This window comes from Melanotaenia boesemani, chromosome 16, assembly GCF_017639745.1.
Source record: "Melanotaenia boesemani isolate fMelBoe1 chromosome 16, fMelBoe1.pri, whole genome shotgun sequence".
Classification (NCBI taxonomy): domain Eukaryota; kingdom Metazoa; phylum Chordata; class Actinopteri; order Atheriniformes; family Melanotaeniidae; genus Melanotaenia; species Melanotaenia boesemani.
In genome coordinates, this window is record NC_055697.1 from 8612541 (window position 1) to 8639046 (window position 26506).

Consider the following 26506-nt stretch of genomic DNA (forward strand, 5'->3'; position numbering starts at 1 on the left):
AATACAATTATTTATAGAGAATACACAAAATTGTTGTATTATACCAAGCATATTCTTTTCTCTTACATTTGCACATAGATCATACAGTTGTTTAAAAGAAAAAAATTTAAAGGTAAAGTTTATTTATATGGCACATTTTCAATAGTTAATGTTGCCCAAAGTGCTTTACCAACTAACATACATCTAAAACTGAATTGGGTGCATGATAGTAGAGCAATAAAACAATACAATAAGGCAACTGAAACAATTAAAAACAACTAAAACCACGACTGGGACAGTTAAGAAATGTTTAGGTCCACTTGTGGTAAAAACCAGTCAATGCGTTTTCAAGGTTTCAATAATAAGCTGTTAGCCACTGGCAGAGAAGATCAGTACAATTATAATTTAATTTAGGCATGAAGGACTGAAAGGTGTCATGAAAAATCATCAGATGATTTTTGAACTATATGTTATCTATATGCCAGTATTTGGCTCGATTAAAGAAAAACAGGTAATATTGTAGGTATCCTACCAGTTTTCTTGGAAAACTAAAAAAAATGCTGATGACTCATCATTTACTTATGGGTGTATCTTAACTTGTGTCCATTGGGAATCTGTTGTAAATTTTTAATTGAAGCAGAGCTGCTCTGCAATGGTGGATGGTGACTGATTGGGTCACCGGAGACAACCAATCAAACTCAAGTATCCCAGACTTCTGCTGACTGTGTGTGTGTGTCAGGCCGTTGCAGCAATTTAACAAAGAAAATGGAAGTACCTGGAACTTTCCTTGCAGGTAGTTTTCAGTAATGCTGTCGTACAGGCAGCTTCCACCGTTGAGGCAGTTACAGACACGCAGGATCGGGGTGAACAGGGAGCTGATCAGCTTGTTGCTGACCTTGATTATCAGCTGGACGGGCTGGGTGCTGAAGGGTGTCCATGTCAGGTAGCCATCACCTGCAGAAAGAAGAAAACACATAACAGTTAAACACAGTTATCATAGTTTTTAATTTTTGGTGCTGTGTTTGTGTCTTTGCATGTTTCTCTCTGACTCAGCTCTGAAATGTCCCATCTGCTGACAACAGCAGAAGCCTCCTCATCCCACTAACAAATGTCAACAGTAACATCATCTTAATGGGGTGATCAAGGAGTGGAGAGTGGGCGGGTCGGGATCAAGCGGCGACCTCCGGTGGTAAAATGTGTGGAAATGCATAAAATTGCAGTTCACCCTCATCCGCCAGGGGCTGGCTTCAAAACAGAGTCAATCCCCATATACTCCCATGTTAAAAAGACCAACTTCACAGCAGAAATAAATATTTAAAGTAGTTTAAAGCCTGGTACAAAAAAACATTTTAGGATTATTAGGTCAAGTCCTAGGACAGCAGAATTGTAATGTTTGTCTGACTTCTGTGAAGTTTCAGGTGGATGAAATGCGACACGGCCATTCAGAATGAGATCGATTCCACACAGATCAGATATGTATCCCATCTAGGATCACATATGAAAGTGAATATGAAAAAATCTGATTTCAACCATTCAGACTGATATGAGTCACATATAGGCAATAATAAAAATGGAAGTAAGCTGCACTGTAAACTTGGTTCTATTGTAGTAAGAGGAGCTGATCATTTCTCCCCCATCTGAGTCTTGTTGTGTGTGATTGTTCAAATTAAGGCCATGTCCACCGAGAGATGAGCTGCAATGTATCCACTTAGATTTTTTTTTTTATCATTTGGAATTTTTTCTAACATGATACTGACGTTGTTGGAGCCACAAAATTTTCAAAACAAGGTACTAAAGTGAATAAATGGAGGTAATCCAACTCTGCTATACAAAAATATTTTAAGATGTAAATCCTTAGTCAAATAAATAAATAAATAAATAAAAAATAGCATTGCTGTCAGAAAAAAACCTCTTATGTCCAAAATTTGTGATTTTCTTTTTCCTTCATAAATCAGTACTATTGGTCACCCTTGTCTGTCTGTAGTTTTACAAATATTTAACCAAAGATATATTATGTAAAACACAATACCAAGTTTCATGACATTTTATTAACTTTTTGAAACATAACAGTTTTGGACACAAGTTTGCACCCGACAGCAGCGATAGTAGGCCACACCTTGAGCATCTAATTAATTTTAGTCCATGTACTATTTAGTGGGGTCAGTGAGCTAGCAGAGCTACAGTAGTGGCGTAGTTTGTCTTTCCAGGTAACTTTGATTTATCCTGCACCATTTCATTAATGAAACGTGCCTGAGAAATAATACAGTGAAGCTGATTCATTGATAGTTATGTTTACTTTGGTTTTATCTTAGGACATGACTAGCAAGAAGCTAGCTAATAAAAGTGTAAAGTCAGTCATGGTTTTAGTATTGTGCAGGATGGGGGGATGGGGGGGAGCTTTTTGGTAGTTGCATAAATGGGTCTTTAAGGAAAATAGCTTGGTTTCACCACTGCAAAAGAAAATTTGTAGTATGTTTTCTCATGTTTCCATGATTTTTTTGCTGAGCTACCTAGTTGCAGAACTATCCATAAGCCTAGCATAGTCAGGCATACTGTAATGTCTAAATTAGAAAGGGAAAATTTAGCTTTTTCTGCCACTCTAAATTTTATTATGTATTTTGTCATTATGTAAATGGTAAATTGTCTGTACTTATATAGTGCTTTATCCAAAGCGCTTTACATGTACGTCACATTCACACATTCACACACTGATGGCGGATGCTGCTATGCAAGGCCCTCAACCATGACCCATCAGGAGCAATTAGGGGTTCGGTGTCTTGCTCAGAGACACCTCGACATGAATTCGACGGGCCGGGATCAAACTGGCAACCCTTCGGTTACAGGCGACTACTCTACCCATGAGCCATGCCGCCCCCCCAAAACAATAGATTTAAAAAAGAGCAGCCAAGCTATTTAGCCACAGCTTTATACTGTTTAGCTTGGCCTAGCATATTAACTGAAACAAAGTAAAAAGTGGACCTTTATATACTTCTACTTTATGGTATATTCTTTCAATATGCATGATAAATAAATAAGCTAATTAGGTGCAGCTTTAAATTGCATGAACAACCGACCTTTAGCTTAGCCTAGCATAATGACTGAGGCAGAAATGAATAAAATGGCCTTCCCAACTCTCTTCAATTTGGCCAGTCTGTTTAATAAAATAAAAATAATAACTAACAGCTATACTAATTAGCTGCTAATTCATATTTGATGAACATAAGGCTGTAGCTTAATCTAGCGTAATGACTGGAGCAGAAAGGTCTTTTCTAAACCTCTCAATTTCATAATTTTGTTCAACATTTAGCTGTAAATTAATATAAATAACTAAGCTAATCAGCTGCAGCTTTATACTTCATGAGCGAAATCCTTTAGCATGACTTAGCATGATGACTGGAACGCAAAGAGAAATAGCAAGACTCTCTAAACCTATTTTTTATAAAGTACAACTCATAAATAAAAAAGTAATATAAAATAAAACTAACAACTTTGCCAAATACAACAACTCTTTAGCTTAACCTAGCATGATAACAGGAGCAGAAAAAAATGTTGGCAAATGTTTTAAGTTGTTAGTTTATAAAACGAAAGATAAATGTGAAACACCTAAACATTTATTCATATTTATTTTCAAATTTTAAAAAGAAATATTAGCTCTTTACAAGGCAGATGAGGAGAGAAAAATGACCAAATACCTTCTAATAACTGTATTTCTTCACTTAGATTATTCCTAAATAAGGTAGCTATGACTTTTTAGAAAAGGGGACATGTTCTGTGGCCACATAAACAATGAGGATCAGTTATTGTAATATGAGTACCAGAAGTCAAGGTCTGTGGATTGAGTTTATCTGACACAATTACATCACAACATACTACATGTATGCTCCATTCTGCCATTTTTATTTTATTGCCCATTCATTTGTTTACATTGCGAATCACTTATACAGCACCAATCACCAATCTGTTTATTTGTGAGTAGATCTCTGTAGATCATTTTCACACTAATGTAAGCAACATCAGCGAGTTAACACATAAAGCTTAGCAAGAAACAAGACACTTTAGTAACAATATTACAAAGTTTATCAGTTTCAAAAAATGAAAAAGTGAACAAATGGAAAAAAAAAATACTTTTAAAGAATTATCATCATAAAATTAATTTATTCCAAGTAAAAATACAAAATAATATTAATGACAGTGACCAGATATGAAAGTCTCCCCCATAATGGTTGAGAAATAAGTGTAAAGAAAAATATGAAATAAAAATGCAAATATGTTTAAATTCTTTTCTTTTTTAGCAAAACTTTCTAAAAATAATGAAAACTTTTTCCGTACAAAGGCTACATTACTACTGGAAGGTACTAGCAGGTAGAGTAGGTAAATACACAGTAGAAAATGATTTTAGTGAATCACAATGCTTGCAATGAAAATAATTCTGCAGTAAAGATTTATGCCTCTTTTTTTTCTTGTTTTCTTCTTTTCTACAAACAGTACAAACAGTATTGCACATTACAACAAAGAATCAAGGTTGTTAGCCTTAAAAAAATGGGACTAATTCAAGTCTTACGTGAATAGAAGGCCACCAGTCAATTGATGCACCTTGGGGGCTTTCGATCAAGTTACGGGTGAAAACATTTGTGTCTGTTTTTGTGTTTAAAAATAACATTCTTCTTTCTCTACCTCCAGCTGTTCAGTGACTCTCACAAGTCTTCTCTTTATTTCTCTCCCAACCATGACAGGCCAAGAAATCAGGGTTGCTTTTTTCCCCAAACATTTTTTTTGTACAAAACAAAAGGGAGCACATACTTTTAGTAAACATAAAAAACTTCTCTTAAAAAAATAACGAACAGAAGGTCTCTTTCACAACTCTGGTCAGCATAGTAAATGATTGATTATAAATATACAAAAAAGTGGGAAATCTGTTTAATTTTTCCTCTCCGAGCACCTGATAGTTGATTTCCTTATAGAGTTCTCTCTGATGTATCAACCGGTTCGACCAGTGGGACTCTTGCTCCAGCTTCCACTGTGATAAAGTAGACAATACTCTCGCTACCTACATCATTATATTAGTTATAAAGCTCTAGCTCCTTCAATTGTTGTCTTTTTTAAAAAAAATAAATTCTTAAAATGAAAACAAAAAACATGATAAAAAATAATAATAAAAAAAATCTGCCATCTGTTAAATCATTTTTCTTTAATTTAAATTAATATATATTTTTTCATCTGAATAAACTTACTTAGAAAATATCTTTTTCTCTCCTAATATATTTCAAAAATTGAGGTATTGCAAAAGATCTTGCCAGTCAGAAAGCACGCTTTGTAGTCTTCTTTTTTTTTCTTTGTTGTCCTTTAACAAAAACAACTGCTGACTGTCAAACTGTTCAGATACAAAGTGTAGTGCATAACAAATATCAACCATAGAGAAGGAACAAACATAGAAAACCTGTCTGGGTGTGGGGAGGGAAAAAATGTGACACACACACACACAAACAAACAAAAAACAAACAAAAAAAAAAAACACCCAGAATTCACTTTCATAGGGATGTTTATAATTATTACTTATGTTTAACCCCTTTTTTTCTTCTTTTTTTTCTAGTTTCAATTAGCTTTCTTTGTACAAGAAACAAAAAAAGCGGGAAAGAATAAAACAGTTTACGACTAAGTCAAGAAAGAGGAGAGGGACTGCGGGGCACCAGGACAGGACAATCACATCTCAGGGAGTTTTAAAAAAAAAATGAAAATTAAAAAAAGAGGGGTAAAGGGGCAACATGCAATAATTTGCAATGGTGTAGGATCCTGTTTGGATTGTCCACAAAACTGCTAAGAAAAAACAAAACAAAACAAAACAAAACAAAACACAGTGTAACTCGGCCCCGCCTTGCCCACCTCCAAAAAGCAAATTAATTTTCCATGCTTTGCATTCATGACTACCACCCAACCCACACTCCTGATGGATAAAAACTAAAAAATATATATGTCCACCTTTTATTTTACTTAGTTTTTTTAAGCAGGTCTGTTACTTCAAGCTTTGCAGGAAAAAAATAAAAAATCTGGATAAATGTGGTAACCCCCAGCTCGCACATATGCATGTTCGGAGCAACACTGTTCCCCCTTTCCCACCCCAAACCCCTCCTTTTTTTAGTGAGAGCATTGTGCAGGGGCTCATTATATCAACCTCAACTCTCCAGTAGCTTCAACGTCTTTTTTTTTTTGTTGTTTTTTGTACGTTTTTCTTTGCAAAAACCACCCTCTTACGAAGTCTGTTCAAAGCCGAATGCGTGAGCTCTTTGGTTGCGTTTCTAGGACCTAAACTTTTGCTTTTTGCTGAAGGTGGAACAATAACTAAAGTAGAAAAGAAAAAACAACCTCAGTTGTCAGTTTAAGGTTTAAGCTCACATTTGTTGCGTCTCTTCTTCAGGTCAGACTCGTATTTGCAGGCCTGTTTGTGCGATTAAGAAAGACAGTCGTCCAAAAGTGTGTGTTCATGTGTGTCCAGAGGCTTTTCTATGTGTGTATGTGTGTGCAAGAGAACATATATATATATATATATGTGTGCATACACTAGTTATGAAGTTTCACAGGACTTCTATGTCGGACATAAACAACAGTTAAAGCGAATCACAGTTCTAGGCATACTCAGATCTAACTACATACGGTATAAAAAATTGCACAATTATATCAACAATCACTGCAAAAAAGTACTTCACCTATCAGACAGTTTTAAATGGTAATCCTACATTTAATTTGATTTGTGATTATTAGATGATTTATTCACCCGCCCCCACCCTTCAATCTGACACGGAGTTGCCATGATTCCTTTAACCAGTCTTCCCAGTTTCTGTCCAGTTTCATGCGAGTGGAACTTATTGTGAGTTGTGCAAACATGGGCAGAATCGAATAGTAGACATGTTACTGAAGAGTCTATTGCATGCAGCAACTTGATTGAAAGAAACATGCAGTTAGGGGCGACCCCCCCCCCACCACTCGGAGAGAGAAGCCCCCCGAGACAGCTAGTCGTTCTGAAATCCCAGGTGTTCCCCTGGATCTGCTCTTTATTATTCTACACCCTAGCCTGAATAAAGTATTTATGGTATCCGTTTATACCATGGATTTAGCAGCAAAGCTATTGCAGCATTACATTTACATAATACTAAAAAAATAATGTTATTATAAAAATAAAGACTTAGAAATCAAAAGCTAATTAATCTGATTTGCTTGTATGAGGTATTAATATTTTTAGAGTCAAAATTGAGAGCGAATATATCCGTTTTATTTTAATTTTTTACTCTGGGCGATATGGACCCACACTACTACATAGTTGCTAAATCTTGCTACATCTTATGCCACCTATTTTGCTTTTCCATTTGCATTTCATTTAATTTAATTTGCCTTTGGTAATTCTTTTTTTCTTTTACTAGGGGCAATATAGCTACAGCCTTTTGAAAATAAGTGCATGCTCCTTTTACTTATTTTAAATTATCTATATATGTATAGACAGTTACAAAACAAGAAAAAATAGATATATTTTTTAAATATTCATATGGTCCCACCTCTGTTTTAGCACGGGGAGGGGTCCAACGGGACGTACCACACCACCCAGTCAACAGAACAGGGAACCTAAAGTAGCCTGGTGTCTTGAACATATCATTTTGTATGTGTGTGTATGTGTGTGTGTTTTCAGTGAAATTCTGTGCCAAAGTGCAAATTCTAAGCTGATGGAGTTTTGCATGTCATTTTCTCCACAAAGCTTCATCAGAAGGGAACACTAGACAATGAGTTCAGAGCTGTGGTAGTTACAGTCATGTGAAAATGATGGTGTCCGTTTAGCTTTATTTTCTTTTTCTTCATGAGGGCCTTGTGGGGAGCAGGGTGGAGCATGGTGGGGGTGCTGTGAGAGGGGAGACCTAGCAGCGCAGTCCCCAGGCTGCAGGAGTTTTTTTTGTTTTTTTTGGTTTTTTTTTTCTGGGATCAACGAGGGTAGGTCAGACTCATGACCCACGCCACCCCTTCTCAGCTCCAGCGGAAGGACACGTGCCGTGGGCGGTCGCCCCCCTCCTTCACCAGTGGCTTGTGAAACTCTCGACCGGCTCGTGAGTGGATGCTGGCCCAGCAGTACTCGCAGTAGTATTGCAGACAGGTGACGTTGGCACAGAAGAAGGGGGCGAACTTCCCCCCGCAGCGTGCTCCCTGGCACTCGTCGCACATCTGGTCGTCAAGGACATACGGCTTCACCTCCACCTGATGGAAAGCGAAAAGAGTAAGTTCAAAAAGCCACTTCTGTAACAAGGGCCGGACTGGGACAAAAAGTTAGGCCAGGGGTCATAAACTCACCCGGGCCACCCCTATTCATATAACAGATGTATAGGTGACTAAGCAATCAGCCACCAGTCAGAGCTTGTCTCTTCTCTGTCTTCAAAAAAGTCTCAATACAACAGTCAAAACAGAACTCCTATATTAGCGATCTGGTATTACATTGATCTAAACCAGTGGTTCCCAACCATTTTTCCTCTGGGACCCCTTCATACATATACTAAAATGCCGTGAACCACAGCAACACTTACTATAGCCTCACTGAGATTCAAACATATATTTTCCAGCAGTGTCGTGGTCAAGATAGCAACAGCAGAGTTAAAATTTACACACACAAACAGCATACATTCAAACAGTGTCCAAAGTCGGTCCTCCAGGGCCGCTGTCCTGCAGGTTTTCATTGTTTCTCTGCTTCAACACACCTGACTCAAATTAAATGGCTCCAACAGCCTATGATGTTCTGCACAATGACTCAATTTGAGTCAGGTTTGTTGGAGCAGGGACACATTGAAAACCAGCAGAATTGTGGCCCTCGAGGACCGGAGCTGGACACCCACTAAGGTTTTGAAAAATAATTTCAAACCAATTAAAAAATAGATTTAAAAGTAATTAAAATCCGGAATCTCCTGTGAACAAAGACTATAAGGTCGTGATCTCTTCAGATGGAGAAAGGTTAAGAGGTGGGAAGGAGGCAGACAAATAATAATAATAACATGCCAATGTCTTAACCTTCATATAGACAAAGTCTAAAACTTGTTATGAACCTCAAAGCCCTGTGATAAACAGTGTCCAGCACCCTTTGACTCGGAGACGAGGAATGCATGTACAAATCACCATACAATTGACATAAGGGTGGCAGCAACTAACCTTTTTTTCAGATTCGTATGAAAGACATTTTTTCCATCACCACGTTACTGTGCCTCTCAGCTGTTTTGTCCCCACAAGCATTTGCTTATTTTGACAATTAAAAAAACTTTATCACTAACATTTTGACCAATTTTAAGTGAGAACTGACAGTTAAAAGCTGCTTTGAAAAGTAGCGTATCATGGGTGCAGCATATTCTTCTCATCCAATTTACCACTGTGTCTATGATCTATAAAACTAACATATGCTGGATGTTATGGATGTTTTCTGTCCAATAACAGCCTGGTTTGTCCAGATGTGTTAGCCAGCATCCACAGATCCCATGCAGGCTCATCTCTGCACAGGTATCCTCCTTTCATCCAGAGAAATGAGTTTATCCACTAAGCCAGGAGACAAGAAATGAGAGCTTAGTCGTCATGGAGACGCCTCCGCATATGAGCACACAGAGATGGATTGCCGACCTTGTTACAATATGGCCACAAAATGAAAGGTTACGCTTCAACAGCAGGACACAGTCTTTCTGACTAAACTATAGAACAATATCAGCTAAAAGCCAGATAGAAAAAAGGTAATTCTGCCATGTTATTATATACTTATATCAACTCAATAGACATGAGGCTGATCTCAATAAATAACCCTCTATGCACGTCATCAAAAGCCATTTACGGTTAATGGAACTGTGATACTGAAGAAGGGAAATAAGTAAATAAAAGAGCATGTGGCAGCAGCTGGCATCCCCGTTTCATACCGCAGCTTTGAAGTCATGAATCTAAAGTATGCATTCCACTTGTGCTTCATTTTCTGTGGCCTGCAGTAACCATAGATTAATTCAGCCAACTTAAATCATTCTGCTATATTCCTGAAAATAAAAAAAATTTACATTATAAAACAAAATAAATGACTGCCAGTAAGCCATTTCAAGGACGTGATAAAATGACTAGTGTCTGAATTCAGACTTTGATGTCATCTTAAGTGTTGTTTTTGTTTGCTTGTTTTGAGCATTATTTGCATACCACCCAGTTTCAGTCACAACAGAAACAAACCAAACCCCCTCTGAAGATATATGACTATAGCTGAGGGTGGGGAGGGCAGCCCCGCCCTGCGAAGGCTTGGCTTCCTGGCTGACAACCAGTCTCCCTTGGTCACAGTCTGTCTTGGTGCAGCTGGCCAGTGTGCCTAAAATAAACATGTTTGCAGTGCAGCCCCAGTAGATATTCATGTATAGGAAACTACTATAATTAAACCAACTCTATGTGAGCGCAACTTGAAACATCTGTCAGGACTCCAGCAGCCAAAGGCCATAGTGATTACACAGCCAGGCATGGCCTTCCCTTATTGTAGGCTGCACGGAGCAGTTGGCTGAAGACCTGGCTATAATGAAAGCTCTGATACATTGAAGAAGAACTTGAGCAAAGTTCTGCCATAGGAATGAGTGAAAACTCCTGCTTGTGGCCGAGAGGCTGCTTTCCCTCAGAGGAGGGGCAATGTGAATGAAGCTCATGAACTCGCTCACCCTTTTGTCGATGTCGTTGTGTTGCAGCTGAACAAAGCGGGCACTGATTGCAGCGATGTAGCTCTGCTGATTGGAGAAGGCCACACGGCCGGCTCCCTTCGGATATTTGAGCTCTGGGTCGGTGTCGATGCCAGCGTAGCAAACACCTCCGTACAGCCGGTCCATGATCATAGCCAGCTCCACTGGAAACAAAACGGGAAAATGTGAGTGGAGGGGGATGATAGGGATTTTGCTTTTGTTGTACTTGATGTAAAATAAAATAAGTTAATTAATTAAGAAATCACTATTCATTTGAGCAGCATTTTTAAACTGCTGGGGGTAATTAGCTGGGGTCATATTGCAGACAAGTCAGCAATGCTTATCCCAGTAACAGAGACTGAACCTTCCATTACACCATGAATTCTTAACATGATGACCACTGGGCTGGCTTCCTAGAAACCCAAGATGAGGATTGCTTTCTCGCTGGGGGAACTTTCATTATGGCCTCAGGCCTCAGCACACAATGCCAGTCAATGTTATAAAACCAGTTTAGAGGCTTTGGGAGCTCACAGAAAAGATATTTGATTCATATCTGCAGGTTACCTGCACGAAGGGGCCGTGGCACACCCCCAACGAAGATGGTCTTGCGGGGATCCAGAGGCTGGGAGCCGTCCATGACAAAGTCACTGTCACTCAGGTTCCAGGGACGGATCTGAACCTGTGTATTAAAGATTTAAAAAAAAACTCTATTTGCTTCTGGTGGGTTTCTGACATGCTAGTAATGTTTGCTGGATGGCAAGGTTAGTCAATCCACCGCTGCAAAGACAGAGTACATAAACAGTGGAGTCGTGTCTTTCCTGTGTTTCTTAAAAAGCAGATTATAGACGCGCTGCATACAAAACTGCCTCTCTGCTCTGCTGCTATTTTGACCAGTGGTCTCTCATGGTATTGAAATTAAAAACATCATCTGGTCCCAAAAAACATTTTCCTCCCATACACCATAAAGAGGCCTCTATAAGGATGTTTTGGTTCCAAATGAAGGCGACTCTTAATCTCTGTTATACCTGTACAACCACAAATGGAGCACTGGAGCTCCTGGTGTTCTGCTAATGAGCTGCTCGTGCAATGGCAAACATTTCAAATGTTATTTCTTTAGTAAAAGAATATCTAATAAACTTGGGTTGCTGTGAAATTTCATGCATTCATTGTCCACAGAGGATAATCCTTTTTTAAAAGTTATTCCCTGAAATTTAAAGGGACATATTAGGGGAAAACATATATTAACAAGGTATTTTGGGGCATCTGAAGTCACTACGAACTGAAAAACACTGACAAATCACAACCCTTCCATTTTCTTTTCTATGTTACCTACTGAGCTGTTCTGGTAACATAGGTCATCCAGCTCCCTCCTTCTGCATCTTTGCTTTATTTCAACTTCACATGATTCTGCATTCACTGTACCTCAGAAGGAGAAAGCTAAAACTGTACTGCTCTCAAATGTTATTATTTGTATAGTTCACTTTTAATAAGAAATAAATGAGCTAATAATGCTTAACAAGTACTTTCTTTAATGTTTTCTATCCTAACAAGGAAATCTAGCTTCTATTTGTTTTGCCTTTACAGAAAGAAATGTTGGTGAAATATTGGCCATATGAGCAGCAGTTTTAATCTTAGCTGCTAAAAAACACAGTTAAATGGTTTATTGATATGATATGTGATGGAACGTTTACAACATCAATTGTGACAAAAGACCAGTGGCCCATCCAGCAACCTATTCTGTGGTGTGCTTTTTAACAGCATGGGCCAGTTCAACATATGACAAGATGGTAGCTTAGAAAGATTAGATAATTGATCCCCTGTCTTAGTCTTGACCATAGACCAGATTCTAAGTGTATGAGAACAAAATTGCTGTCAGATATTTTTCTCTTAGTTTGGTGTGTAGTCTGAGCTCTCGGACTATTTACTGCGTGCCCTCTCGTGCTGTAATAACGAGCTATGAGGGTTACTGAGTACTACAGATCTCAGACACTAAGGAACAGACGGATGGAGTTGGTCGTTGGTTAAAGCCCCAACAACCCCAAAAATGATCCGCTTGATTAGAGGTGTGAATGAATGGACAAATAAAAAAGCTCATACAGTGTCTCAACACTTTTTTAGTTAATATAGCATTTTGGTTGACTTGCAAAACCATTAATGCTATATGCAGAACCTCTATTGTTCTATTCTAGATATGCCTTTGTTCTTGCCATATCATAAAAAGCTTTGTAAACATGTGAGTTGTCATGCTATTTTTACTAGAGGAATTTCTCCACTTACCGGTTTGTCTTTGATGGTGGGGCTGGATACACATAGGTAGAGCTTGCCGTCCTCCTCGATGCAGGCGTCGATTAAGGCCTGAACAGAAGTCTCTTCTTGGAACAGCAGGAAGGCATAGCCTGGAAGAGCAAGAACTCAGATTTAAGGCTTAAAAATAAACACCAACAGTTTTATAACATGTAGTGTTTACAACATTCTGAGTATAATGCTGTAAAGTCTCTCTACTGGGCATGAATTGGTAGGTTTGAGTCTTTTCGGTGTCGCCATTGTACAATACACAACCCCATGACTAGGCTATGTACTTTTTTCCCCTTGTAACTTTTGATAGGTTCAGACAAGTAGGGCCCTAACGCAGCCATATGACTGCATGCCATGTTTTTCCACCCTTTTTCATCTGCCTGCTTCCCTGAATCGCACCAATCCTGCCACCTTGCTTCCTGTGCTGCCTCAGAATAGATGGTTGAGAGTGCTTCACTCCTGAAGGAACCATGCAAAATTGATCAGTCTTAACACACCACAGGTCATCCTGTGCGACAGGTCAGGTGGGGAGAGTTTGGTGATGTCCTTGCGAAGCAGAAAGAAAGAGCAATTCAGACAGTCTGTACTGTTGAATTATTCAGCATTGAGAGCAGAGACTTTATGCAAGGTCAGAGCTATTAAGCCATTTTAAGAGTGGCAGAAAACCGATTCAATAGGCAACATCCATCACATGGAGCTACAGGGGTTGGTGAGCAATTGGGATTTGATTTATAGACTGAATATCACAGAAAAAACTAAATCCAAAAGTCCAAATCCACTTTTTGTTTTGCAAAATACTTGGCTACAAGATATTGGTCCACAGTCAGCTCGAGTATACCACCTGTAACATGCATGTATCAGGGCAATATGAGATGCTGTTTGAGAAGGGCAAGTAGGCTGAGTACATAAGTGCAAAGATCACACCCCCACCCCATGAATCATTTCTGCAAAAGTATGCACTAACCTGTCACTTTAAAAAAAACTCATGTGTAAAAATGGCACACAACAATGTGTCGCTGTCATGTGAGGTGAGCGGGGAAAGACAAAATACAGGCCTGACTCAACAGACCCGGTCAAATGAGCTGAGGATGTGTCTGAGTGCGAGTGTCAGGGCAGGAGACGGGAGGGAGGATGGAAACACAAGTTAGGAGAAAAAGCAACAAGCGTCAAAGGTGGAGATCAGAGAAAAAAACAAGCAGGTGCATAAGCTGCTGCGTGTGCATGACATGGCATCTCTCATTACAGTGATGAGACAGTCTTCAGCAGTGAGACCAGTTATCTTGCATTATATGAGCAGAAAATTCTGCAAATTTACCATAAGCTACATGAAGCTAAAGCATTACAATATGATGCCTTTGAGGAAGAAAACTTAAGTCTTTGAATGCGATAGTGCTATGCTGTAAGCTACTATAAGTGACCATCTTATCTCTGTTTTTAATAGTTAACACCTATTAGTACCAAACATCACAATACACAATTCAACTGGACATGAAGGGAATTTTGTGTCTTGGTATCTGCACTCCACGTGCCTCATCATCACCCGACATTAGACCCCTGTCTCTGTGTTGCATAAAGTGTTTGTCACTGGGAGAAATCATGTGGTTTAGCAATGACATCTCCCTAAGAGAGAGAGAGAGAGAGAGAGAAAACAACTTGCATAGCAAAAAGGGAGGGGAAAAAGGCATGAAAAGGCAGAGTAAGCCAGCAGCTCATAGAGTCAGAGGGAGGGAACAGTGTGTTCCATGACCCAGGGCAGGAGGGAGACACAGAGGAAGGAGGAGGGAGAGAGGAGTTAGACAGATGGAAAGAGGGGAAAGGTGGAATAAGTGGAGAGAAGCAGCATGAATGAGTGCCTTACAAACCAAAAAGTTCAGAAATAGTGGGGAGGTGCTGGTAAGCAGGAGGTGCATGGGGGGCAGATAGAGTGTGGAGACTGATGAAAAAAAACTGACACTTTGAATGGACTTTCCCTAAAAGCTGCAGAAATTCATAAAAATAAACACACATCTATTTAATACAGGAAAAAAAATGCCATGTGAGAGTCACTGACACCTGAAAGGGCAAAAAATATTACACCATATATATATATATATATATATATATATACCAGGCTAACCTGCTTCTTTAAATAAAAATGACTGTCATGAATTAAACAAAATTCATATTTATAGAAAACAAAACACTCAGGATCTTCATGGATCTATCTGGTGATATTTGTCAATTATTATGGCTCCTCCTGCTTTAAAATAGCTCTAACTTGTGCAAATAAATGGCATCACATTATATTACAATGCATTTTCACTAATTTGGTTCAGTACCTACTGCAGACTACAAATTCCATGGGGCACTATGCCACTAATATTTAGTCGGAACAGCGCTGAGATTCTCATTTTCCATTAGCCTTGGGCAGTGCGGAGGCTTATGCCACAGGAGGCGAGCGCAGATCCACAGTTGCTCATGCCTGAGATTTATAGAGCATATTTGCTGAGCTCCCAACACTATCTAGCAAGCAAGGAATATGTGCACCAGCAGTGCTTTCAACCCTAAAGAGCGCTGTTTACAGATAAACAGAGAATTCCGCAGACTAACTAGTGACTTTGTGCATTTTTTCTTCTGCTGTGGAGACCAATAGTTTGACTCATGAGTGGCGGCACTGTTAGCCCAATGGTGTACTGCAGTGATATTTTGTCAAATTTCAGGGAAACTAGACAATATTTACTACCTGTAGCCAGTACTTCAGTAGATATATTTTCCCTTAAACAATGACTTACTTAGCCTTTAAAATTTACTAACAGAAAACACAGACAAGGTCTAGCTTTAGTTGGAGGCAGTACCATCTACCTAACTCAGCGTTTTAGAATTCATCTTTGTTTAAATGTTTAATTTCATTTTATTAATGAAAAAGTGATAAACTAAGCTAGTGCTAGCTATAGCATAGATTTAGCTTCATATTTAATTCACTGACAAGTGTAATAAGGAACAAAAAAACTACTGATAAGTCTTTAAAATGTAAGAAAAACCATGTAAAATCTGATCTTGACACACACACACACATACACACATATATATATATATGTGTGTGTGTGTGTGTGTGTGTGTGTGTGTGTGTATGTGTGTATTTTGTTATAAAGCCATATGAAAGCTCTGAAATATTGTGGAGGATGCTGTCACCTATCAGCTGCAGTGTGCTCTCTCACCTCTGGATGGTAGTGCAGGCAGTGGGAGAATCATGTTCTTAGATTTTTCCAGTGCCTTCAATACCATCTAGCCATCTTTACTGAGTGGGAAGCTTATGCAGGGGGGTGTTACCACGTCCACCGTCTTCTAGATCACTGACTATCTGACAGAGATTTGTTCGGCTGGGAAACATCCTATCTGATATGGTTGTCGGTGACATGGGAGCACCTGAGGGGACGGCCCTGTCACTATTCCTCTTCACCCTGTACACCTTTGATTTTAAAGACATCTCTGACTCTGCAGAAATACTCTGTAGACTCTGGGGTGGTTGGATGTATCAGAGATGGACAGGAAGAGGAATACAGGGAGCTGGTGAACAACTTTGTTGACTGGAGGAGCAGGAACTGCCTCCTTCTGAATATGAACAAGATGAAGGAGATGGGTATTGACTTTAGGAGGAGACACCAGTCCATCAGGATCCTGGGTGAGGTTGTAGAGAGCTATAAATACTTGGGTGTGGACTTGGACAGCAGACTGGACTGGAGGATTAACACAGATGCTGTGTACACAAAGAGGATGAACAGACTACTTCCTGAGGAAGCTCAGATCCTTTAATGTATGCAGCAAACTGCTGAAGATGAAGAACATCTTCAGCAGTCTGTGGTGGCCAGTGCCATTATGTAAGCTGTGGTGTGCTGGGGGAGCAGCATCAGCTCCAGGGATGCCAGCAGGATCAATAAACTGATCCATAAGGCTGGTAAGATCATTGGACTCAACCTGGAGACACTGGAGACAGTTAGAGACAGGAAGTCCCTGAACAAACTGGTCTCCATTATGGACAATTCCTCACATCTAGAGCTCTTTCTCACAAACTGTTGCAGCTCCGCTGTCATAAAGAGAGGTTTAGGAAATAATTCCTTTCTTTTACAATAACCCTGTACAATACGTCCTCCACATGTGAGAGGTGATCATCATCTCTGCATTTACCCATACATACCCAACAACCTATAATCATAGCTGTACATAGTTTGTGTGTATAGCTATTTTATTTTATTTGTGTGGTTTTTGGGCTTTTCTTGTACATATTGTGTACATTATGTGATAACTTTTTCCTCTAAATAAATGTGTCTAAAACCAAAGACATGGTCATCGATTTTAGAAAGTCTCCACCAACCCCCCCCATCTACTTTTATTAAAGCAGCTGCCATCCAGAAGGTGAACAGCTAGAAATTTTTGGGGCTGGTTCTTGACAACAATTTGTGTTTTGAGCCTCACATTTACGTCACCTCTAAAAAGGTTCAAAAGAGGTTATTGTTTTAAAGAAAGATTAGATCTTTTAATGTTTGCACTGAAATGTCTCTTTTTTTATAAAAGTGTAATTGAATCAGTTTTATTTTTTTTGTATTATTGCTTGGTTCAGGAGTTTAAGTCTGGCCAATAAGAACCATTTGGGTAGTTTGGTTAAAGTTACTGGCAGTTTTTTTCTATTTCTCTATATGTTCACACTTTTTTCTTATCTGTTCTTTATTTTAATCTGATGTCTGCTGCTTTAACAGAAAAATTTCCCTCACAGGATTAATAGTACCCACCCGTCCACCCGTCCATCCATCCATCCATCCATCCATCCATCCATCCATCCATCATTCCACACAATTAAGCCACAGAGCTGCATTGCTCTTTGGTGTTAGCTTCCACTTCTATTCATCTACATAACTATGTTGGGCAAAAGTCATTAAAAGGCAGTCATTACTGTAAGTAGTGACCAATCTCTTCCCAGTTACTTCATCAACCACTAGCTTTGTCGAAATCCAATCCATGATGGCTAGACGAAGTGAGCACAATCATGTTGTACACTTCTCCGGCTTTGATGATGACATTTAAATCCATGATTAACTTAGGAACATTCGTGTATGCAAACTCGGTTTCCACAAGACGGTTCAAACATCTGCTCAGTCCAGCTGACAAAGTGACCCAAGAACCATATCTGCAACACTACCAAGAAAACTTGAAAGGATGGATGACTTCAATCCTTTATGTAGGTCACCATACGTATCACGTGAGAGGTTTAAATCAGAAGAGGGAAGTGATGATGCCACAAAATGTAAATAGACTAGCTGCTGACAGCTGAAGGAAAATAAGAAGAGCAAGAGAAGAGGTGGGCGAAGGGAGACACAAACATCTGCTCTCCTTGAACAAATGTGGATGCTGAGGCTTTGGTCCAAATGAAAAAACAGTCAGTGATAGAGTAGAAGAGAAGAGTAATTGGGTGTCACTAATCATCTCAGTTTGAGTCACTCACTGGATATAATCCTAACACGAGGGTGAAAAGATAAACCAAGGCCTGGGTAATATAGAAAGATATAAAAATCTAGCTCATTGGTTTCTTGCAGCATTAGATAGATCTGTATGCAGATGACATTATAAAAATTGGTGATTGTTCAACCGTAGTGGAGAGAAGCTTCAGTTGTAACCTTTTGGAGGCTTGGTTAATACAGTATGACGTTAGCATTACCATTTTCATCAGTTTATAGCTCCCAGCATTCAATCATGCAGACAGCATAGCCCCCCCTCCTCCTCCTCATTTTATCCCCAGCCACAGACAGAAATAGCTTCCTAACATTTCAAGCTCATCACCAACAATAGCGATGACAGTGTTAAGGCAAGAGGGTGAAAGCTACAGCACCATGGTGATGTTTGTTTTTTAAAGAGTGAGGTGGTGAGCTGTGCAGTTTCAAATAGAGGTGCATCATTTTACATTGTTTCTTTATTACACTTTTAAACATCAATATTTGGCTGTTTTTGGGAAACAGAACAATTGGTTGGTTTAAAAGTTACTTGACAACTAAGTCAACCAGCAGGTACCCATGTCCACATGACCAGACACAACCAAATATTAAAACTTTTATGCTTTGCTTGTAAGTTCGTTAGGCTCTCCACTAGTTCCTGAGAAAATGTGTGTAGCTTTAAGTTTTTCTCTGCACCACATTGACCAGTTGCTCAGTCTTTTTTCCTTTGTTTTTTTTTTGCTAAAAGATGCCGTTTGATACCCAGTGTGAGTCACGACTTGACGCAAGTGCCACATGTTTAGGATCTGAGTCACATGGGAGTCATAGCAAACCAACCATGCCCCAATTGCTATATAGAAAACTTGGATGCATGCCTCTAACAGGGTTTCCATTCAAAAAAGAAATGTGGAGGAGACTACATTGGGCTGATTAGTAGTGTTACCAGCGGATAGTGGCAAAGGCTACACTGCTTGTGGTTGTAATTCAGTAGAAGTAGTTGTACTGAGCTTCTTTGAGGAAGAAGAAAAAAACTTGTTTGTCATCTTCATGGGGAAAACAGAGACAACTATTACTTAGAAACTACTTCCATCCTTGGGAATATCTGGGATGTCGTACTTAAGAGGATATCGATCAAAGGTTTTTATCATCTCTCATTTTAGTCTTTGTCAGATCAGACACAATTCTCAATGTTGCTTTGAGTCCCAGAAAAGTAAATAACAATTTAAATAATCATTTCAATCATTTATCAGATAATTTAAGATACTATGAATCTGTAGAAGTACATCATAGTTCGCAAATATTAATTACTGCCATACTAATGATTGTATTTTCACATGTAACCATAAAAGCTCATTTATAAGCATACAAATAGACCCTTCTAACCATCCTCTGCATTCATTTCATGGGTATTTCAGTTAGTTTTTAAAGAGCTTGCAAATGTGTAGCTGCATAGACCACAGCCATCTACTGCTTTGCCTCTTTTCATGTCTCTTGCTGAGAATGTGCATTATCATGATCTTATTCGCTGTCGCCAAGTTATCTATAATGCTATTGAAGACTTGGAAGTGAACTCTGAACTCTGCACCGCCCTCTAGCGGATGTCTTGTCAAACAACCATGTCAACATAAAGGACACATTGGGGTATGTGGGCAGTGATGTTTTGACTTTTGAAAATGACCTCTTATAATAGATTATAATTAATAGATACCAATTTACATATGCACAAAGAGCATAAATGAGCCTTAAGCTTGAGCAGACTTGCATCTGGTAAAGAGGCTACTGGGGGCTGTGACTGTCCACTTAGACTGCAGGGGCACCAAACCAAAACAGTGAGCTAAAAGACAATAAAACCTATTTCCTTAATTGATGTTTTCATTGTCACAAAGCCTTTTGATTCATTCTATGAAGGCTGATGAATGCAGCTTTAATCTCTTAATACAGCTTGGGCCTGTAGTTGTGCCCCTCCTGCTGTTTTTTTGTTGTGCCGGAGCATATATACCTGTTGTTGTAAAGCGCCGTTGCTGTGGAAGAGATGCACTTGATGAGGCAATGCTAAGATGTTTCAGATCAAAGGAAGGTCTACAGAAATGCTTAGTTTCCAACAACCCAGCTACTGACAATAATGTGCAATGAATGTAAAAAAGGAAACCAGAACTGGAAAAGTCCAAAAAAAAGTTGGTAACACAGTTATCTCATCTTTGTCTCTACTTCCTCCCTTTTTTGGCTGCAGCTCTCCCCAAGCACCACAAGAGCTTTACCCTTCGCCCTGAAGTAAGACTGAGCCACAATATGACTCATCCACACCAAAACACTTTCATAACTGTACAGACACATGCTGCAGGCAGCTTAATGCGAAGCAGAACGGAAAGTGACAGCTACCTTCCATTCGGTCAAGCTTGGAAGGACATATAACAGGAGGAAAGGTTGATGACCTCTAGAATTCTACATTTGTATATTACTCATTTCACAGACCACATGGCAACAGAACACACTCTCTCACACACACACGCGCACACACAAACACACACACACACACACACACACACACACACACACACACACACACACACACACACACACACACACACACACACACACCAACCCTGAAGCTATAGGCGCTAAAAATCTACCACCAGGCATTTGTCCAAGCTCCCTTGCCGTCAATGATGGAGAGTGTGATATAAACAGGATACTTCAATGGTTTTCCCACAGAGTTCAGGAGAGGAGGATCTAAATTAGAGTGAGAAAAGAACACTGGACAGATCTCTAGCCCCCCCTATGTCCTCTCCCCTTACATGGCGGCGTCCTCCAGCTACATTAGCTCATTCATTCCCCTAAAAGGATGCTTCATTTTTCCTCTTGGCTTTGGATGTTGGTGCAAAGCCTATTTAAAATAAACTTCCCAAGTATTAAAAAAATACATCAAGGGGAAGAGGGTGAAAAATGAGAGTGGGGGAAAAACCTGACAGATATTTTCACAGGTCCTCCAGATGCAGTATATTACCATCTGCCTATGGAATGCGAGTTATTTCCAGAGTGTCTTTAATAGCATCCCTAATATGACACATTGAAGCTCCCAAGCCAAAGGGAGTGATGCAGAGGCTCGAAGCAGGGTGATGCTACTGATTACTTACCCAAAAATGACACCTGAGACTCTTTGCAGTAAGAAAACAAAATTTCAAACTCATTCAAACAAACTGTTCTTGGCTCAAAACTCTTGGTGGCGAGTTAAAGAGTCATTATATACTGTAGGTGTCTCTCCATGGAATAACAACAGGGGTTTCAATCATAAACAGACACCTTCAAGGTTGCCCAGCTTGAGCCTTGACTTGTTGGTAATATGACCCTTTACAAAACTCTAGCATGGCGATACACCTAAGGTGTTATTTATTGGTGCAGACTTTGATAACAGATGGGAAAATAGTGAATCTGCCCAGAGAACCTGCTGTTACCTTTAGGTGGGAAGTAGGATTTGCTCTCAGCTTTGTGAGGCCAGTCTACCACCAGGTGCCCGTAACGACGGAAACTGTTGGTGATTTCATCTACAAAAACAAAGCAAAGACAAGAATAAATAAATAAAATGTTGTTTTCATAAAATTTGACCTACTGGTGCTTGTATATGTAATATAGATACAGAGGACTTGACATAGAGCCACACTCGGTGCTAAGACAGATACAGTTTCTGTTTTATTTCCCTGTTCCTGTTGCAGTACTAGTCACTGCATTAAACAGGAACACAGGCCAAGCACATCCAGTCTGAACTAGGTTGCCTGGTGGTGGAAACGCATGAATTTTTCACCCTGCTTAGGGCACACAGTATGCATGAATTCAGTAGTAAATGTTCTAGTTAATCTGCATACATACATGAAAGTAAACATCTCTTATTAAACTTAAAGTATTTAAAATGTCTGTAAACTTTAAAGTTTGGTTTGATTTTTGTTTCCCCCTCAAAACTTCTCCAGCTCTACTGGCATCAAAAATGGCATTTTCCTTTGATCCTGAAAAAGCTTAAGTTTTTTTCTTCTAGTATTGTTCTTTTTTTATTCTAGTATTGTGTCATTGTAGCTATCCATCCAGCAAAGCTTAATTGGCTTTTGATTCACACTAGGAATCAGCAACTGGTTAGCTTAACTTAGCTTAGCTTAGCACAAAGATTGCAACTGGGAAAAAGTTATTAGCATGGCTATATCAGCTAAAGTAATTTCCCATGAATATGTTCATTGTACTAAACTAACCTATTGCTGGCTTCAGATTCATATCTGATGCAAGAATTTGCATATATTGCCATTTTTCAGCTTACTCGGCAAAACAGCAAAAGTATAGAATTTAGCATTTCGTTATAATTTTGATAAACTGTCAAAAATCTGTTTTTCAGTCGAACATCATAAACAAAGCAGTTAAATTGTGCAGGAAATCCAGACTTTAGCTTAATTTAGCATAGTTTACAACAAAGATTGCTATTAGAAAAAGCTGTTAGCTTGGCTTTATACCCCCCCTTTATTAAACTAAACTAGTTTAAAATGTATCAGCTTATAGTACTAAACTGACTGTCTGGTTTTAGCTTCATATATAATGCACACATCTTTGTGTATTTCCATTTTTCATTTTACTCTGCAAGACAGCAAAAGCAGCTACACTTTTCTAAATTTCTTGCTAATTTTGATAAACCAACAAAAATCTGTTTATTAGTTGGCATTTAAGCTAAATAATAAAAGGGTACTGGAAATAAAGACTTTAGCTTAATTTAGCTTAGCTTAGAACAAAGATTGCTACATGGAAAAGGCTGTTAGCTTGGCTTTATAAGCTAAGCTAGTTTCCAGTATGTCTGCTCATGCTACTCATCTGACTAACTGCTAGTTTTTGCTTAATTAGATATTAATATTTAACGCATACAGCTATGCGAGTTGCCATTTTTTATATTACTAAGCAACACAGCAAACATATATCTAAATTTCCTTCTAATGTTGATAAACAGTCAAAAATCAGCTGGGAATGGAAATTTCCCAAAATGGATTTCCAAAGAATACAGGCTTTTTTAAAAGTTATAAAAGAAAAAAAAAACACAACAATTGGCTAAATAATGCATGTAATTAATTTTTATAAAAAGTGTCAAGAAAACAAAGTTTGCATATGTTTGTGTAACTGTAAGTGGCAACCTCCCACCCTACCAGAAAAAAACAGGGTGAACAGAGAGGCTTTCAACTGTGAAGGTTCTGCCCAATAAGCATCAGGAAAAACCTGCTGCAGAATGGTTTTAACTCAGAAAAGAGCCCAAAGCTGGTTGAACACCTTTCTCTTCACGTGGAAATGAAAAACAATCCTTTATTTACCTTCATCTATGTCAGGAGGGAGGCCTCCAACAAAGACTTTCCTAGAGTAGCGCTCCATCCTCTCTCCGTTTTGACAGCGGGTTGGGGAGTTCAAGCCTGGAGTCAAGGAGAGGTCACCATGGCCGTCGTCAAGGAAGCCATCTTCAAAGGGAAAAAGACAGGAACGACCTGGTGGAGAGGAAGACAGGAGGACACCAGAAAGACAGACAGGATAAAAGGGGAAGACAGAGAGGTGCAAGAGCATGAAGTAAGAAGGGAGGGAGGGTGTGAAAGAGACAGTGAATTTCTCACATATGGAAGCCATTATAGCAGCAGCAGTTATTATATTAGAAATTACTATCATAGGTCTGGCTAAACTCTTGTTTTTCAGCTGGTTTTACTCATTCAGTCTGACTCTTACGTAATAAAGATATTCTATAATACCTAAATAAGTAGATGTATTTCTGAAAGTTATGAAGAAAGACATCAATAATTTCCCAAGTTATTTTTATTTAGTGCAGTTTCTTACAGGAGCAACAGAAAATCTCTTATCTTTCAATGCATGTGAAACTGATGGAAAAATACAGAACTGTGAAAAAGTCCTGAGCCAGTCCTCATTTCTTTGCATTTTGCTTCCAAAGCGCCAAACTCTTTTGTAATCTTTTAAAGAGGTCTTGAGTATGCTAATGTTTCTCCAGACTTCCTGTACGTTGCTCAGTTTGTTTGTTTTTTGGAACAATGGCTTCTTTTTATGAGTCCAGTACTTGTACCTGAGCATTTTCACAGAAATAATTTTTTTATATTATTTCTTTTAAGCTACTTAAAACTTAACTTTGTAGGTAGCAGCTTGGTGCAAAGAAGCATCACAGTTAACACAGTTTGACAGGCAGAAAATATAATTTTTGCACCAACAAGATGATTTCCAAAGAGCTATTAGAAAAATAACTTAGCTTATTTCAGTGTGTGCCATATGTGCAGTGTGTCCTTTAAAAGTTTGACGAAACTGGACAAGTAGAGGAGAAAAAAAAGAAGTGTCCGGCCTTAGAAAAAAAAAAAAAAATCAACAGTAGATAAACGATATCTTAAAGTGACCTGACACAGAACCTGAGTGATGCATTTGGACCTTCAGTTTATCCACATACTGTTGGCCGAAGCCTCAACAGAAATAGTCTATGAAAAGACAGGCAGAACAGGCTAATGCCAAATGATACAAGAACTGGACTGAAAATTAGAGGAAAAAGGTCCGATGGAGTGACAATTCCTCCCCAGGTCCTAAACCTCATTATAGAAGCAGTATGGGATCATCTTGACAGAAAATAGATAAAATGCATTCAAATAAGGGCTTTGAAAAATCATTTTAAAAGCCTGGAGAATCATTCCTGAAGACTATTTAAAGAAATTACAAGAAAGCTTGTTTAGGAGAGCTCAGACTGCGTTTAAAGGTGGTCAAACCAGATTTTGACTTTCAAGCTTGTTAACTGAACAAACTAATTTTTGCCTCATATACTGTATTTCCATTCAGGTTTGCACATGTCTTAATTAAAGACTGCACCCATGCACTTGTCCTGTTTTTCTTGCCATATAAAAAGAAAAGATGGTTTCTCACAATTTTTTTTATTTTTTACATACAACCAGATGCATTAGAAAAGGCATACAATTTTCTTTCTTTTTCAAGAGAATGCAGATAGAAGATGCTCATATTCAGGGAATGAATGGACAGTTGAACAGCCAACTATAATTCTACAGTATACTACTAAGTATATTTATTTATTTTACAACCACATGTCCATTCATTTACACACAGTAAAATAATTCTGCATTTCCCTCTCTGCTTCGTTGTTCACCTACAAAGCAATGTTTGTCAAAAGTAGTTTTGTGAAGACAACAATTCATTCAAGCTCTAACATCTAATCCCCACAGCCCACTGCTGCCATGGCTTCACAAATGTTATACAGCAGTCTTTCTAAAGAAAGACAGAATTAGTAAATAAAAAAAAAAAGAAAAGAAAAAAAAGCACATCAAATCAGAGATGAGCCTTATTGGAATCACACATCTTTGCCTTTAAGATGATGAATTACTTTTGAGTCAGCATACTGTCAAGAAAACCCCTGGAAATCAATTCTGGGATCAGTTCAATCAAACAGGTTTAGTTTTTTATTTTGGTGGCAGAGTTGTGCTAATCTCAGAAAAGCCAGTCCATCTCGGTTGGATCATAAAACCACATGCAATTCATCCATCTATATGCATAGATTTTCTGATTTTAACTGCTGGGATGCATTTTTCCCATTCTGCTCATATTGGAAACATTACAGATAGAAAGACTGACTCAGAATAGAGAGAAAAGAAAAATTTCCCCTGTTACAATCAAGAAAACAAGATTCATTTGGAGAGGTTTGATGGACCCTTGCCCCTTCCTGATTAAATGCACAAGATGGGAAAAAGTGTGTCAAAACTAATATGATTTCAATCAATCACAGCACAGATGAGAAGCGGAAGCTGACACCACACTAAGACCCCTCTCAGCCTCGGTGCGAGACACTGCCGACATGGCAAGCAGAACCCCAGATAAAATGCCACAAGTTACCTCTTCGGCGGCCATAGCTCCGGGCTGCTTGTCAGCGCAAAGTTTGGGAGTTTGTGGGAGGTGGGGACACACAAGGAGAGACAAAAGGGTTGGGGCAGGAACAAGGACAGGAAAGAGATACAGATACATGGGTTGTGTGGAAATAAACCAAACCAGGAACATTACTAAAGAAACAGT

The 26506-nt window shown here is 38.9% G+C and overlaps 1 protein-coding gene across 5 annotated transcripts in view; it reads right to left on the reverse strand.

Annotated features, from left to right (window-relative positions):
- Window positions 1-3855: 3855 nt before the first annotated feature.
- The window catches only part of cpeb3 (cytoplasmic polyadenylation element binding protein 3), a 44335-nt gene continuing 21684 nt past the window's right edge, over window positions 3856-26506 (reverse strand). For 3 of the 5 annotated variants that reach the window (XM_042009575.1, XM_042009573.1, XM_042009571.1), the window contains 7 exons: window positions 26330-26353; window positions 23767-23934; window positions 21889-21978; window positions 12957-13075; window positions 11244-11358; window positions 10662-10843; window positions 3856-8211 (listed from right to left, as the gene is read on the reverse strand). In XM_042009575.1, the coding sequence (XP_041865509.1) occupies window positions 7984-8211; window positions 10662-10843; window positions 11244-11358; window positions 12957-13075; window positions 21889-21978; window positions 23767-23934; window positions 26330-26353 (926 nt within the window). In that variant the 3' untranslated portion in view covers window positions 3856-7983. The remainder of the gene's footprint in view (window positions 8212-10661; window positions 10844-11243; window positions 11359-12956; window positions 13076-21888; window positions 21979-23766; window positions 23935-26329; window positions 26354-26506) is intronic. The other 2 variants (XM_042009574.1, XM_042009572.1) reach the window with 1 other exon arrangement.